Source organism: Lonchura striata, chromosome 1 (assembly GCF_046129695.1).
Source record: "Lonchura striata isolate bLonStr1 chromosome 1, bLonStr1.mat, whole genome shotgun sequence".
NCBI lineage: Eukaryota > Metazoa > Chordata > Aves > Passeriformes > Estrildidae > Lonchura > Lonchura striata.
In genome coordinates, this window is record NC_134603.1 from 84,670,528 (window position 1) to 84,686,788 (window position 16,261).

A 16,261-nucleotide genomic window follows, 5' to 3' on the forward strand; every position below is an offset into this window, starting at 1 on the left:
AGCGCGCCCGGAAGCGTGTGTGCGTGTGCGTGTGTGCGCGTGTGTGCGCGTGTGCGTGTGTGTGTGTGTGCGCGTGTGTGCGTGTGCGCGTGTCTGTGCGCGTGCGCATGTGTGTGTGTGTCTGTGTGTGTGTGTGTGTGTGTGTGCCTCCGCGCGAGTGCGCGCGCAGCCCCGTGCCCGCCCTTCCGCTTCCCGCCCGTGCCGGCGCTGCCGCCGCTCCGTCTCTGAGGGAAGGGCGCCCGCGGGGTGCGCTGGGGACGGGCTGCGATGGGCACGGGCCGCGGCGGGATAGACGGGCCGCGGCGGGACGGGCGGGCCGCGTGGGGTGGGCGGCACTCGGTGCTGGCGCTCGGCGCCCGCCGGCGCCCCGGGAGGGCCCGGGCTGTCGGCTCCATGTGTATCCCTGCCGTCCCGCAGGCTCCCAGCCGGCCGCCAGGATGTCGTACATGCTGCCGCACTTGCACAATGGGTGGCAGGTCGACCAGGCCATCCTGTCGGAGGAGGACCGGGTCGTGGTCATCCGCTTCGGGCACGACTGGGACCCCACGTGCATGAAGATGGATGAGGTCCTGTACAGCATCGCCGAGAAGGTAAACGGGAGCTTTCTGCTCCTGAGCTCAGTGTTCCCTATGGCTTGCTTGGAGACTGGGGCAGCTTATAACTGGGATTCCGCACAGGTATTCCAGCTTTAGGTGGCAGCGGGAAAGCTGTGTGGTTACACTTTCATGAGTGTCTCCTAAAGACTGCCCTGATGTTTGCAGTGTTCTGGGGGGTGAAAAGAGCATCGTAGATGTTCGGAAATGGAGATTGCTGCCTGTTAATAACCCGTCACTGAGCTGCCATCGGCATTCAGGCAGAAACAGTGCTACTGCGGCTCCAAGTAACCCAGCAGTCTCACTTTACAGTGGAAATGTGTGATACCTTCAGGTTTCTATCTGAGTGACTTGAAAATTTACTTTCATTTTGGCTCTTAAAAGCGGTGAGGTGCTAAAATGTGCAGGATGGTGTTGATTAATCTGTCATTCATATAATTCTGATTAATCTGTCAGTGATGTTATCCATGGACACCAGTAGCATTCCACTGAGTTACATGGACTGAATTAATTTTTTAGAGCTGAACTCCACAGCTGTTTTCAGATGGAAACTGAATGATTATAAACATCTGGTCACTTAAGAAAGATAGATAGATAGATAGATAGGAAAAATTAGAATACACAATCAGCTATAATTTACCTTTTTATATATTTGCTAAAGGATTTGCGAAGCAGTAGATGTAGAATATTGACAGGTCTTTAACTGAACCACATGAAGAAAGAAGTAAAAAAATCTGAATTAGAAACATAACTTGGGTAGGAAAAAGTGCCAGCTATCATAGAATGGTTTGAGTTAGAGGGGACCTTAAAGATCTCATTCCAGCTCTTCTGCTGTGTCTTACACTAGACCAAGTTGCTCAGGGCCCCATCCAGCCTGGCCTTGAACACTGCTAGGAATGGGGCATCCACAACTTCACTGCTTTCATAGAAAATTCTGTGCATGCTGCATAGATTGACATGGAGTTGTTTTTGTGGTTTATTTTGCCTTTGAACTTTTTTAAAATAACTTGAAAGTCCCCACAATTAAAAATCTACACCCACAGCCAGGGGTTAAGATGTATTAGAATGCCGTAAAGAGTTGTGACATGTTTTAATACAGTTGTTTTGTATTCAGCCTGGTGGGAGTGTTATGCTCAGATACTGTTAGTATGGACTTACAGTACTAACTTACTGTTAGTATGGTGGGATGCTTGGCAATTTGGCAGACCTGCTGGCAGCTAGGGGTGACTGGGGGAAGAAAGAACAGAGTAACTTCTTATTTAAAAATCTCCCTCTGCAGAAATGGCAGATTAAAGGGGGAGATCCTACCTCATCTTCTTGCTTACAAGCCATGTTTGGATCTCTGCTGTTTTAAAGAGTGAGTAAAAGTTCCAATTGTACAGGTGTTTATTCTAGAGAATAATACAGAATGTTAACGTGCTATAATTGCAGGCTAAATTTGAAAACAATGTGGCTGTATTTTACACTTGTTACCCTGGTGCAATATTCTTTTAGGCTGCAGCATGTTTTTGGGTAGCAGTAATATTTATCTGTACTTTATGATAGGAGAACAAGGTTTTCTTTTCAGTTTTCACAGGAAAAGAAACTAGAATGCTATGTTAAAGTACAAAGTAGATTGTTTTCCCTGAAATGTACTCCACTTGGAGCTGACTGGGTTTTTCCCCTAGAGTTACATGAAAAAGAAGCAAGGTTTCACTGAATGTCAAAACAAATCATAATTGTAAGATGTTAGAATTTTTTTTTTTTGCTTTGTCAGGGTTTCAATCAAACATTGATTGAAACACGAATTGAGTTCACAAATTTTGCCTTAAACACCTTTTCTAAAAATACACTTTTATATTTTCTTTACAGGGAACTCATAAAAACCTATCCCTTAAAATACAAAGATTGGTTTGCTAGATTAAAACACCTTGTTTAAGAAAGGATTTATCTATTACTGAATATAAATCAGGTAACTGTTGTATTGGATCAGTGTGGGTTTAGGGAGGATTTTTAAAATGTGTATTTATTTAACCATTATCAGAAGTGTGAATAGCTGTGGCTTGTTCTCAAACATTAGTTGTGCCTCTGCATTTCTGGTAAGGTTACATGAAAAGTGAAAGAGGAGAAGAAGGTGGGGTGGAGAAAGAGGCAGTTATGAAAGAAACATATAGGTATTTTAGCTACGGTTGTTTGTAATGAAAAGCTGAGCAAAGTTAATCCATTTACTGATGTCTGTAGTTTTCAAAATTATTAGCTGTCAGCACTGCTCTTGGCAGTACAATGTCTTTCTGTGTTCCCCTAGAAGTTTATACCTAGAGTTACAGCACAATTAGCAAGGAAAAAAAAATCAAATAAATATTGTCAGTACAGACTTTTGGGTTTGTACTTGCTCTGTTCAGTTCAGTAATGCAAGTCTGCCAGCCACCTTCAATTCAGTCATTTGTTGCAAATGCTAGTCTCAGTTTCTGTATTTTCTTCCTATGAATTATTTGTCCATAAAGTAGTGTTCTGTTCTTCTAAATAGAAAAAAACACTGTCTAGAAACTGGTTAGAAAGATGAGAAAATAGAATCTTGGATCTTGTTTCAGATTTCCTTAGATGTTTGGGGTGTAAGGTTTGCTTTCAAAGGCAGCTGAAATCTTAATAACTAAAAAAGTAGGAGTATTACTTACCTCTGACATAACTTTCAAGAAACTTCACAATTTTTGTCATTCATCCTAGGCATTAATCTTAGTGTCAATCTCATGTTGTAGAAATGAATTTATTTATTTTTAGAAGGATATTGTTAATGAAAGAAGTCAGGGAGGAGAACTTCAGAGGACAAATAAGTCCCATGGCATATGATTTTTCTTACATCTGTGTTTCCTGTTTACTAGCAAAGTATGTAATCTTCATGAAGACAGGATACAGAATCTTTATCTGATGTTAAAAGTTTTGTAGATTTCTCTGCTTTATAGTCTTGAGCCATTCACTGTAAAGATTTCATAGGAGTCCTCAGGCAGATACAATTCTGTGAAGTATTTAAACAGCCTGGAACAGTGACTAGGCAGTAATATACTTCCTGGGTTTTTTACAAGCATGTTCAGCCATGTGGGTTCATTAGCCTGATCTATGAAACTACCATCACTGGGGAGAAGGGGGGAAAGCAGCAAAACTGAAGCCCAGCCTGTGAAAGCAAGTCATACGATTTTGAATCCATGCTGCAGTTTGACTTAGGTTTCCTGCTCTACCCTGTTCCCGTGGAACAGCAGCTACAATAGCCTGGTAAGGCAGAGGAAGTTTAGGATTCAAAGACAGATAAGGGAAGCCAGGAGTGTCGGAAATAGTTAATATCTGTCTCTGAAAATGCTTTTATCTTCAGTTGTTGCACAAGTGAGGTGCTGCCCAGAAGGTGTCTCACTAGAGTTTTGATTTTGTATTTCTTCAGAAAGCAGTTGACTTGCTGCAACGAATTGACTGTATTTAGTGTATGTTATGGGGTTAAGCACTTTCAGAATAAACTTGTGTTATTATGTGTTCAATTTCTAAAATAATACAAGTTTTTTCATAGGAAAATTACAGGAAATTTTTGATTTATATTAACAAATTCAGTGTAGTCTCCCTTATAACTACTGCAACTGCTTGTACTTAGTTGGATTTGCATGTTTAGAGTTGTATTTTATTCTTATTCTAGGGTGTCCATCCTGTATCCTCAGTTACAACTCTCAAGTCAGGTAGAAAACTTGTTAGCAACTGCTGCCTTGACAGGGTAGCAAAGCTGGTTTTGTGCAGGAATGTAGGTTTCCAACTGACAGCTCTGTCTGTCCCCAGCAGGGAGAGGCTAAATAAAACCGTGCACATCCATAGCAGTCTGAATCCATAAATAGTTCCACTGCTTTTGCTTAAATCAAAGCTTTTTTTGTGAATTAGAGCTGTCTGTGTGTGAAGCCAGCTCAGATGCTGCTCTGTTCTGCTGCTGTCTTGGCTCCAATATTGCGTCTGAGACAGGAACTGCTTCTTCGGGCTCTAAAGATGGTCAATACTGTGCAAAAAGAGACATCTGAGTCTCTGGAAGGTTTGTCTTGTGTTGAAATGAAATGCTTCTTGGTGACAAGCTTGCCCACCCTGGCACATTAAATTGCCCAGTCCCTAAACATTACATAGACCATGGAGAGGGTGATCAGTTCTTCTGCAGTTCTTCTTATGTGTTTATATAGTCCTCCTTAGGCTTGAATTCCCATTTCCTGCTGCTATCCTTGACAGCCAGTGTCCAAACTCAACGAAGCACACCCTCATTCAATGTGCTTGTAAGCGAACTTGTTTTGGAGTGGTGATCTTGCCAAATTTGAAATTAGGAAGGTGAGGGGTAAAGAACAGAACTGCTTTTAAAGTTTTGAGTTTAAATATGAGTCCAGCTTTAAGGTCTGCTTCAGATTTAATATGAGCTTACCAGCAGGTGGCTGTCATCAGTTTCACTTCTATAAAAGTAGGTCAGATAGAAGGAAGATTTAATTAAATGTCTTGGATGCTTGGATCCTGGTGATGACTTGCATATGTGCTCTGCAAAGGTGATCCAGTGTCAGGGTCTGCTGGCAAGATCCCCCCAGTGTGAAAATCCTTTTTCCCCTAGCCCAGCAGCTGAAGAAGAGGTCTGGAATGCATGAAGCCGAGTTTTCAAGGTTGTTTATTTTTCCTTACCTATAATAGCTTCTCTCTGACCTGCCGAGGTCCAGCTAGCACAGAAGCCATGGCAGTCTCCTCTGAGCCCCGGGTGTCTCTCACATTATATGCTCAAAACTACGTGCACTATGTTTACAGTTCCTGTACCAATACCTAAGATCTATGTTGGACAGTGTGTCCCTATCCTAGACCAATAGAAAAGTGTCACCATCACACCAAGACATGGAGGAAGAGAAGAAGGAAGGCTAGGGCACACCCAGATTCCTCCATCTTGTACCCCTGAATTACATTCTAAAAAATCCCAAAATTCTACTTTTCCACTCTGTGTCAATTTCCCTATTATACTACTTGAAGCCTTCTGGCTTGTAATTCCTCATATATAGTTGGCAGCCTCTCCCATGGACTAAAATCAAAGCCACAGGTGTTTTTGACTTCTTGCGAAGGTCCCTGAGCCCCTTGCTAGGGTCTTGAGGCATCCGGGGCAGCTAGAGGGATGTTCTGGACTCCAACAATTTTCTTTTTTTAGTAAGATTTATGTAACAAATTAAGACTTCTATAGTCTGTTTCTCCTGTATGAAATTGTAAGCTGTTGATGATCAATGCATTTTTGCTTCTGCAGCAGCTCAACTAAATTAAATGTATATCATGTCAAACTAATTTTGAAAGGTTTTTTGTTCCAGTATTATCTGAAGTACAGAGTTCTTGGAAGTAAAATTTTGGTTTAGGAGTGCATATGGAGTGGTATTCTGGTGCAACATGTAAATCTCCTTGGACTAATCTTTTACCGAACAAAACAGGTCCTAAGAATGTTTTATTAATGCTAGGTTTACCTTAAAATAATTTTGAAAATTACAAATTAAGTACTTGTTCAAAGATGGTGTGCTCTGTGAAAATTGCTGAGTGTGTTGTAGACATTTCCCCACATGGTGAAGGTGTGCTGCTGATGCTAAAAATGCCAGCAGGATGGAAGAAGTAATGATAGGATAAAATGAAAATGGCTCCTCAGGTGTTTTGTTTTCTAAAAAAAGAACCAAAACCCCCACAATTGTCTTTTGCCTTCCAGAGCTCACCAGGGAGTAGCTTCAGTCACTTCTCAGCTAAATTGTGTTGCCTCTGAACATCCCATTAAGGTTCTTAGAAGTCTTTAATGTAACATTGAAATGGGTGTGAAGGATCCCTTCAGAGGGTTTAATATTATGACTATTTTAGTTTATAAGGCTTTACCTCCTTCCTGATTTAGAACATGGCTTAAACAAGGATGCTTTCATTAGAATGTGGACTGAACTTAGGACTATAACTGGCTCCATAAAAGCACAGTAAAAACTTTAAATGCTTTAGAAGAGATTTTCCTTTTTTGGCTAGTAATACTTACGTCCTTGAAATGTGATTATTTTTTATAATTTTGAAACTGTCTCGAAGCAGAAGTTCATAAACATTTATTTACTCTGCTTTTCTGAGGGTTTTTTGGTAAATAAACATCTCTGTATTTTCTCAGTAAAGTGCCTGCTAGGATGTCTACTTACAGAATCACAATATCTATCATATTTTATCTATCATATCATACAAAAGAATCCTCCTCTGTGAATTAAAATAAAATATTGTTTCATCAGGCAGATATTGTACTCATCATAGCATTTCCAGACTTTTGATAGCAAAATTAACAAGTGGGAAGTACTGTCATGAACAGTGCATTCGTCATAGATATTAGACCTTTGTGTTAACCTCAGGCTGGTAATTCTGGGCAGGCAAATGGAAGGGACCAAAATTTTGTTAGGAGGTAACTGAGGATGGAGAGGCACAATTGTGCACTCCTGGTGTAGTGCAAAAGCATTTGATAATATACCTTACAGTTAAACGTTTGTGCAATTTGGGTGACTTCTGACTTAGAATGTAATGTGTGTGAGTGTGTTAATTTCTACTGTGCACTTATGAGCTAAGTTTAGAAACCTAAACTTCCCCTGATTCCACTTAATGACAAGTATGCTACATCTAGGAAACAAAAATGTGACATGGTTTTCTTGCAGGATGAAGGCATTGATTTTGACAGTAGAGGGGAGGGATTCTTTTGCATCTGAGTAATACTGCAAAATGAAAGCCAGTTTTACCAGAATTGTCTGGACAGTAGCTTCTTTCCAAGGTCTTATTTCTTTAGCAATTACACTTAAGTTTCAGCTTTGCACCTTGCAAAAAAGCTATCAGTTTTTAAATTAAATTATAAGTTTCCTCTTCATTTAATGAGTCTTTTTAGACAAATTGGATGTTATTGAGGGGGGAAAATGCTTGGAGGCAGGCACCAGGGCATTGTAGATCATTAATTTTCTGAAGTTTATAAGCAGCTGATGACAAAGGCAAAATGTGTTAGCTTGGCTTGCACAAAGCAACTGTTCTACTTGTTTAGAGCTGTGCATGTCACTGTGAGTTCTCAGTTCTATATAAAGGGCATTTGTTTCTCTGGGTGTTGATTTAGCATAGTATCTTTCCAGTTGACACTGGATGTGAAATAAACTTCTTGGCTGTATTGAAAAATATTTTTCATGTTAATTGGTCTTTGTATTTAACAATAAAAGCAAGGCAGTTTATTCTGATTTTATGACTTAATAATTTTGAAAATATTTGTTACAATAATGAAAACTTGTGTCTTTTAATTGGTAACATATATTGCTTTTGTATTTTCTGTTTTCTTCTGTTTAGGTTAAAAACTTTGCTGTTATTTATCTTGTGGATATCACTGAAGTACCAGACTTCAACAAGATGTACGAGTTGTATGATCCCTGTACCGTTATGTTTTTCTTCAGGTATGTGATGGTTATGGAATATAACTAATTTAAACTTTGTTTGTCAAATAGAGTGTCTCAGCAGATCATTTCCAAATGCGTAATAGCACACTGATGCCTATATTTACATTGCTCTACAGAAGAGTAAACTGATTTTATAGGAAAATGGCTTGTTTTCCAATTAGCCTGGTAACAATAGTAACATAGCAGTCAAGTTTGACAATCTTACTTTCAAGATAAATCAAAAGTAATAGTTTTTTTGGAGTTAAGGTTTCTACATTGATGAGATAAAATGTTCTACTGACAAGCATGGACATCTCTCTGGAGATAGACAGTAGTGGGAAAGAAATACAAACAGTAAGGAATATGCTGAAGGATACTTGCATTGAGTAACCATTTTGGGGACATGTTGGAACTCAAAATGTCCCTCAGATAGTTGTTTGGAGTCCTTATTCTTGCTTTAAAAATTGGCAGTAAAATGTCAGTTTAAGTGAGAGGACTACTGCTTGTTTTGCAAGCCTGTTTATGTTATAAGGACTTCCTTTGATCATACAAAGCATTTGGAGTGGGGTATAAGACTTCTTTGTGAATTATAATACCATATTAACTTGTTTTTTTGTTCTTCCTCTTTGAAGGAACAAACACATCATGATTGATTTAGGTACAGGTAATAACAACAAGATCAACTGGGCAATGGAAGATAAGCAGGAGATGATTGACATTATAGAAACTGTTTACAGAGGAGCCCGCAAAGGTCGAGGTTTGGTGGTATCACCAAAAGATTATTCTACTAAATACAGATATTGATGTTTCTTTGGGCTGCCTTTTTTCATAATCCTGTGTTCAGTTACATTTATTTCTGTGTATGTGTGTACATATATGTATATTAAAAGAAAAAAAAAGTACAAGTCTTTGAATATTGAGCATAATTCGAATTATTTAAAAGATTTGAATTCTGTTTGAGAAGTACAAAACTCAAAGCCTGGAACTGTCCTGAATATTACTGCAGTAATATTGTAGCTGAATTTTTGGGTTTTCTTTTTTAAAGATTCTCCTTTGTTGTCTCTTTGGTATTGCCTATTTTTTGTACACAAAAAGTCTGTTTGCAGAAAAACATTTCAAATGGTTTAAGTTGCTTTTATTACACAAATAGCTGGGAAAACTATACTATAGTTTTTTCAAAGAATAAAGTGAGTTCCACTTATGCACCTTAATTTTTTTCAGCTAATGAAATTTGACAATGAATACATATGTAATTGGGTGCAAGTCCATAATGTTGAAGATGACTTCTGTTGGGATTTCCTTGTATATCTTACTAGTCCCCTGTATCCATTAAAAATGTGAATAAAACAAGGTACATTTATTAGTATTTAGCAAAACCCAGAGAAAACATCTCCTGTGACTTTGCTCACTGCCACACCCCCATCAGCCTGATGGACTTGTAGTGCCAGACTCCTTTTTCATGGTGGCTGTGCACTCACTTTGAAGCACTTGGTGAATTCTGCAGTGCCAAAGCATAACTGCACTTCTGGAGCTGGCTGTAGACAGCAGCTGAGGAAACCAAAACCTGTGCTGTCACTTGACCTCCAGTTTGCCTAATAATATACCAAAATGCACATGGACTTGGGAGACTTGGATTGGATTCCACTGTGGCATAGCTTTTGAAATTTCCATTTGCATTTCTGACAACTTTTATGGTAATGGAGTTGATATTGTGTGGGGACTTGTTTGTTTTTTAGACTGATACATGCATGTTTACAAGATTAATTAAAACCAAACCAGGCTAGCTGCTTTTCCAGAAAGAAGAAATCCAATTTGTTACAAGACGAAGAATTTACTTCTACTACCAAATGTGTTGTAGAGGATTTAGAAAGTGTGAAGAAAGTAAAACAAAAGGGTCTAAATTTCTGCTGAAGTTAATCTGGTTTAGAGTGGTTCTTGATTTTGGAATAATTTATGTTGGAAAGGAATGTCAGCCTCCTAGTCATAATAGGTTTCACATGGTCAGATTGCCCAGAATTGTGTCCAGTGTTGAGCATCTTGGACTAGAAGATCTTCAAGATGTCTTCCAACTTTGATGATTCCTTGTTCTCTAAAGATGGAGATTCTTTGGCCTTTCTGGAAGGCCTGTTCTGCTTTGAGCACCTTCATAATTAAAAAAGGTGTTCCTTGCACCTAGCTGGAATTTTCTGTGTTTCTGTGTTGAGTAACCCTGGTGTACACCACCTTCAACAAGACTGTGTTCTGCTGTGGGTGTCCTGGTTGACAGCAAGAAGCCATGGTCCGTTCTTAAGGCTGGACTAACAGATTTCTTCCAAGCCATGTATCTGCTATACTCTATCCTGGTGGCGCTATTTTACTTCCCTCACACCACTGCATCTGTTGAACTGGGCAGCCCCTAAACTGACAGAATATTGTGGGTGTAGTCTCCTGGTGAGGTGAATGGAGGGGGAATTACCTGCTGGCCCCATTTTGTGCTCATTGTGACCAGTGTGCTGCTGCAGCCCTTGCTGCCTGGGCACCCTGCTCACTTAGTCAACCTTTCCTCCAGATGCCTTTCCTGCAAAGCAGTGCCAGCTAGCCTCTCACACCTGCCCAGCTTGGCAAGGTCTTGTTGGCTCGCTTCTCCAGCCTGTCCTCCAGCATACCAACTACTCCACCCAGTCTGACAGTACGTGCAAGTCTACACTGATTAAAGCATTAATTGGAATGATTTCTTGGTATTAATGAAGGCTGTAATAAAAGCATTTTGCCCTGATTAGCTGAGGTATTCTGTTAACCTGGCAATGCTTCAATTTCAATTTATGGTAAAAAGTTTCCATTATATTTCAAATTAAATCTTCCCTGCAAAGACTACAGTGTTTTGGTGTACAATCACTTTAACTTCAGTGCAGATAGCCTGTTTTCTGACTACCAATTTCTTCTGGACATGCCTGGCAACTAGAATTCCCCATCTATTTCCAGGTCTTTAAATAAAATAAACTGTTTTCATCAAAACAGGTAACATTAAAGAACTGAAATTGTCACAATATAAATATCTGGGTGATGTTACCTGCACTGGTGTGCACAGCTTTAGGTGGGCTTGTGAAAAGAACAAAAACCGAGCAGTTGTAGCATACAAATGCTGCCATTTTTTAGTACAGAATGATTTATTCTAAGAACATATAAGCTAAAAAGGCAACAAATATTACTGTTTTAATTTTAAAATAAATACATTTTCATACATTGAAAATATTTGTGATTGGGTAAGTTCATATATAGGATATAGTTTTCTATGCAAAATAATGGCTTTGCCTTCTCTGAAACCAACAGTTCTTTTTCAGCTCCAGGAAATAGTGTCCGCTTAGATGAACAAACACAGCTTTCTATTTTTTTTTTCCTGGTGCAATAGTTAAAAATTTTTTTCAAGGTTCTGTTATGATACAAACACATTTGTTTTCCCTTAACATTTTTTGTCAGTGTGACACTTGACTGTAAAATCTTGGGGTCAGTGCTATGCTGTTCTGCCCTTAATCTTCCTTGAACACATCCTCATTTCAGTGCTGCAAAGATCGAGTGAATAAGTAGGATAGTGATTTATTAATGAATGTGATTCAGCATGGAGATAGGAAGATCTCTGTACAGTTAAATACACCTTTGTGGATTGTCTTTCTGCATTTCTGAAAATTATTGCGTACCTTGTGCAAAAGGCATGAGAATGAACAGATACCTAAATTACTTCAGAATGTTTGCAGACATTTCTGTCTTTCACTGGGTAAGAATTTCAATGACAAGAATAATTGATGTGTCTCAATTTGAATTAGGAAAGTGTGCAACAACAGGAAGACAATGTCACTTGCATCCACAGAACAGGGAAGCAGTGTTGTCTGTTAAATAATAAGAACACAGAGTTGCGCATCTATCAGGGAGACGGCTGGCATTTGCAACAGACTTATAAAATCCAAAACAATCCTGAAATTTTATATTATGAAGTGATTGACAATAGTTTACTGCTGTGTTTAGGGTGAGTGCATGTGAGAGATGTGCTCCAGGCCACACTAGGAAGCTGTAGCAGGTTTAAAAGCACAGGTACATAAACTTATACCAGCAAGAATCCTCAGCTAGGTCAGCATACCTGAGGGGCAGGAATGGTGGGCAGGAACACTTCAAGCCACGCACATGGATGGACAGCCTCAGTTTACATACTTGGTAAGTTAGCACTGCCCCCTTATATATTGCACTCAGCTGGAACAGAGGCAGCAAGATGCAGTTTTTCTTTTGTGAAAATAATCACATTCTTTATCTCTTGGCAAAAAAAAATTCCAAGGTATATTAAATATGTTTTTAACGAGTACACTTTCAAATCCAAGAAAATGCAGGTCTACTAAATATGTAAACACCATTACTCGCCCATCACTCAAAACTAAATGGAAATTTATAAAACACAGAAAAACTTAAGTAAATGTCTTTACTCCCAAGTCTTCATCACTGTTTTCTACCCCAGCCTCTGTCATCAGGTCAGCAACACGCTTCTCAAGGTCACTGATGTGCTTGCCCATTTCTTCTGGTAAAAAGTTAAAGATAACTTCTATAACTAAGAGTTCTACAATTTTACAGGTTTTTTCCTCCATAAGAAGAATAAGCAGCTTTTTTCCAGATATGTCAGCCTTTTACTTGTTCATGGTTAATGCAAGATGAAGCACACACAATGTGGTATTGTTAGAACACAATCCCACGTTCTTTTGTGACAGATAAGCATTCAAATTCTTAGTATCAAAAGCCTTTGCAAGTACTCATGAGTGAACTGTGTTAAGAGATTGTTTTCTTTCTGAGGAACTTTTTTAGGTGATACCATACAGGTAACCTACAGAATCAGGATATGAGTGCTACTCGAACATGGTCAAGTTTCTGAAAAATACATAAATAAATAATAGCTTCAGAAAGCAGAGGTAGTTTCTGTAAGCACATCTGACAAGAAAGCTCAGAGCCCCTTCAGGTCTGATTTTCGTCTTTTGAGGGCTCACCTTGTTATACTTAGGCCAACAGCTGCTTTTAAACCGTGGCTCATTTGAGTGCATTTTTGGAAATTGATGCTTTTAAAATGCACCTTCAAAATCTTTACACATAATTCAATGCTTATTTTACTTGAAAGCCAGAATTGCTGCACAGAGGCTACCTTACTACTTGTAGTGAAACAGTTTTTAGGACTTCCTTCTTAGACAAAGGGATCGATAAACAGGCGGGCGAGAGTCAGGTGCCTTTACGTCATAGGTGTTTACCCACATCACACATTTTACGCTAATTTGATGTTTAAGAAAGAAGCCCATCCCACTGTTAGAAGCAAAGACCTCGCCCACACTCATCAGCGGGGGGCCCCACCCGCGGGATTCCAAACCCAGCCGCGGTACCCCACGTTCCAAAGAGGATATTTCTCAGCGTCAGCTTCTCCGTCAGAGCCTCAAAATTCTCCTGCAGCCGGCAGAGCAGATTTTCCGCCTGCGGAGGAGGAAGGGAATATAAGCCCGGGGGAAGCAGAAGGCAGCGGCCCCGCAGGCAGGGCCCCCCGGCCGGTCCCGCTCACCAGCTGCGGCAGCTCCGCGGCTCCCCGCAGCTCGGCGGCCGCCATCGGCCCCGGTCCCGGCCCCGGTCCCGGTCCCGGCTCCGGCCCCGCGGCGGGGCGGGGCGGGGCGGGCAGAGCGCACGGCCCCGCCCGCAGCGCTCCGAGGGGAGCCGGGAAACCCTTACCTGCCGGCCCTCTATTTGCTGAAGCAATCGTCGTTCCGCGCGGCAGTAACTAAATATGGATGGCGAGGTTTGATCTTAAGAGATCTTACAATTTTTTTTTTTAAGGTTTTCTTCCTTTTCCCTCGTGCAGTTAGTTTTGTGAGATGGAGTGGTAAAAATACTGTGGTGGTTGAAGTTCCTTGCATTGCAGTATCGAGCGAGACAACATCAAAGGCATCGACAAGAGTCGTATGGTGCCTCTTGCAGCACCAGCATCTAGGTCATCCCTGGCTTTTGGGCTGCACCGCGTGAAAAAGCTCCCGGTGCATCTATTGCAGAGATGTCTTTCTTCTGGATGCTGGTACTGTTGCCCGATGTAAATGAAGAGGTTTTCAGTTTACTGTGTCTGTAGGGTTAGGAGCATATCACTGTTGGGCAATAAATTACCTTAGTAAATGACTTTTGAGTAATTACATACACTAGATATGCCAAATACGTGTCTTCATCCACAAAAAAATTCTGAGCTGGGAATTACTTCAGTTGCTGTAAGCCTACCACTTAGAATCTTTCGTAATAAACTTAATTGTTTTCCTTCGTGATCTTCCCCACCTCATTTGAGAGGGTGTGTTAATCTCTGAGGTAAAATTCTGGCATCAACGCAAACCTCCGCATTGCTACCTGATTCCCATAATTGTAGTGTCTCTGTACAGCCTTATTTCTTCCCACTCTTGCAGGTAGTCCTTGTTGTAGAAAAAAATTAAGCACATTTTGCAAAGCTTGAGCATTCTATCAGTATTACAGCTCTAGAAAGCTTCTAGATAAACAATTTGAACAACATTATGCATGTAGATAGGGTTTGCTTTTGTATGTAGCCACTAGCTTCAACCATACAGCCTTTTTGTTTTGTTGCATAAGGAGCAATGGTGCTCCTTACCTGTTTCTTTGTCAATAAATATTCTTTCCTTTAAGGCTAGGTAGTAGTAGTAAGTAGAGCTGTAGTATTTTTGCATTTTTACTTCTGATAAGAGCCACGGTCTTCCTGGTTTTCCCTCCTTCCAGAAGAGCTAAAAATCTCTCTCAAGCAAGAGTATTTTTCACCCAGAGGCAAAGTGGCTCTGTCTGCTTGTGCCCAGTTGAACAAAGCCACAGAGTCCTATTTGTAGTGAAGAGTTTGCAAGGATAAAGAACCAGCTGGAAATGCAGAGGAGCAAGCATTTATACAACCAACCAATTTGCAGGAATCTCACTACATCTTTGTAGTGCCACATTTTAGCAATGGCCAGGTTAGAGTTCAACTGAAAACAAACACAACGCCATAAAGGCTTTCTGTAATTAGCTCCTCATTTTTGCGAGGTAGGTAGGTGTGGTCAAAAGAAAAAAAAACATACTATCTAGCTGGCACACCAATGAAGGAAAGGCAATTAAAAGCGTGAAAGAGACTGAAAAATATTTACCATGCATTTCCCCCTTCAAAGGTCTGGTTCTTTTACTTTGTGGGCTCAGCAGCTGATGTGAACGGCCCTCTTAGTTCAGATCTGGAGCTGAATTAGGCCAATGGTGCACAGCTGGGTTTATGAAATAAAAACATAAGTGTCTTTAAAGCTAAAAGTAGCCATGGAAAAGTTCCAAACTTCAGAAAGTCTAAGAATAGAAGAGACAAATGGCAAGACCAAACAGACTTTGCTTAAAAATGTATTTACTTATAATAGAACTAGGATGCTTGGTTTTCACTCTGCTGTTCTCTAATCTCTCCCTTTTTACAGGGCTTTTTAGAAGTTCAGATTTGAGCTGTTGCATACATTTCCAGGGTCTGAAATCTGGGGGATGTAAGATGAGCCATAGTTTAAAAGCATAGTCCATGTTGGGCAAGCACCCATGGGCTAAGGGAAGCTGAGTGAAGACCCTTTGGTTTTGTTTTGTTTCAAAAGAAGAAGGCTAGCTGAGAACCAAACCACCAGTGCTCATAAGAGTATTTACTGCAATAAGGATGCTTAATTTTATAAAAGGATAACATGTTCATTTTGACAATGAGTACAAAAACAGGTCATGAGGAGTTTTGAGAAAGGAGCAAAAGAGAAGATTTGACAACAAATTCTTTTTCCATTCCAAAATACGCTCTATGCTACTTTCTTTCAGAAAAAAGCTTAGACTTTAGTCACTTTCAGTCTAAATATGTCTTCTTGATATGAAGAACATGAAGTAAAAATAAAACTGGGGTGACCTTGAGGCTGAGGTACCATCTGCTTCCATCCTATTTCAGTATTGCAGACCTGTGCTGTGAACTCTTCACAGTGTGTGCTGAAATGGTGTCCAAAGCATGCTTCTATTGCTCTTTCTTAGGGAAATTCCAGTCCCTCCACTGCTGGAAGGAGAAGTCAGAGTAGCAGGGTAGGACATAAAAGCATGTTGAAACATTTATAAGACCTAAGCTCCAAGTTCACTTCCATGCTGTAAAAGGCTGTGGTGTGGCAAGGTAGAAGAACTGTTGTAGAAATGCATTACTCTTATTGTTTGGATGTTGCACAGAACCTCTTTTCCTCCTTTTGGCAA

At 40.2% G+C, this 16,261-nt stretch overlaps 2 protein-coding genes across 3 annotated transcripts; one reads left to right on the top strand and one right to left on the bottom strand.

The window, feature by feature from the left end:
* The first annotated feature begins 73 nt into the window (after nt 1-73).
* On the top strand, nt 74-10,861 carry TXNL4A (thioredoxin like 4A). 2 transcript variants are annotated; one of them, XM_077785471.1, is made up of 4 exons: nt 74-246; nt 418-590; nt 7,926-8,029; nt 8,644-10,861. In XM_077785471.1, exons 1-4 carry the CDS (start codon nt 108-110, stop codon nt 8,813-8,815), a joined length of 588 nt encoding a protein of 195 aa, XP_077641597.1. In that variant the 5' UTR covers nt 74-107; the 3' UTR covers nt 8,816-10,861. The 2 variants fall into 2 exon arrangements, with proteins under 2 accessions (XP_077641597.1, XP_021409039.1); XM_021553364.3 differs by lacking the exons at nt 74-246; nt 418-590 and adding an exon at nt 1,875-1,950.
* Nucleotides 10,862-11,116: 255 nt separating this feature from the next.
* On the bottom strand, nt 11,117-13,658 carry HSBP1L1 (heat shock factor binding protein 1 like 1). The gene is made up of 3 exons (XM_077785480.1): nt 13,569-13,658; nt 13,416-13,483; nt 11,117-12,550 (listed from the first exon to the last, which is right to left on the bottom strand). The coding sequence occupies exons 1-3, from the start codon at nt 13,611-13,613 to the stop codon at nt 12,442-12,444; spliced, it is 222 nt and encodes a 73-aa protein (XP_077641606.1). The 5' UTR covers nt 13,614-13,658; the 3' UTR covers nt 11,117-12,441.
* Nucleotides 13,659-16,261: the final 2,603 nt, after the last annotated feature.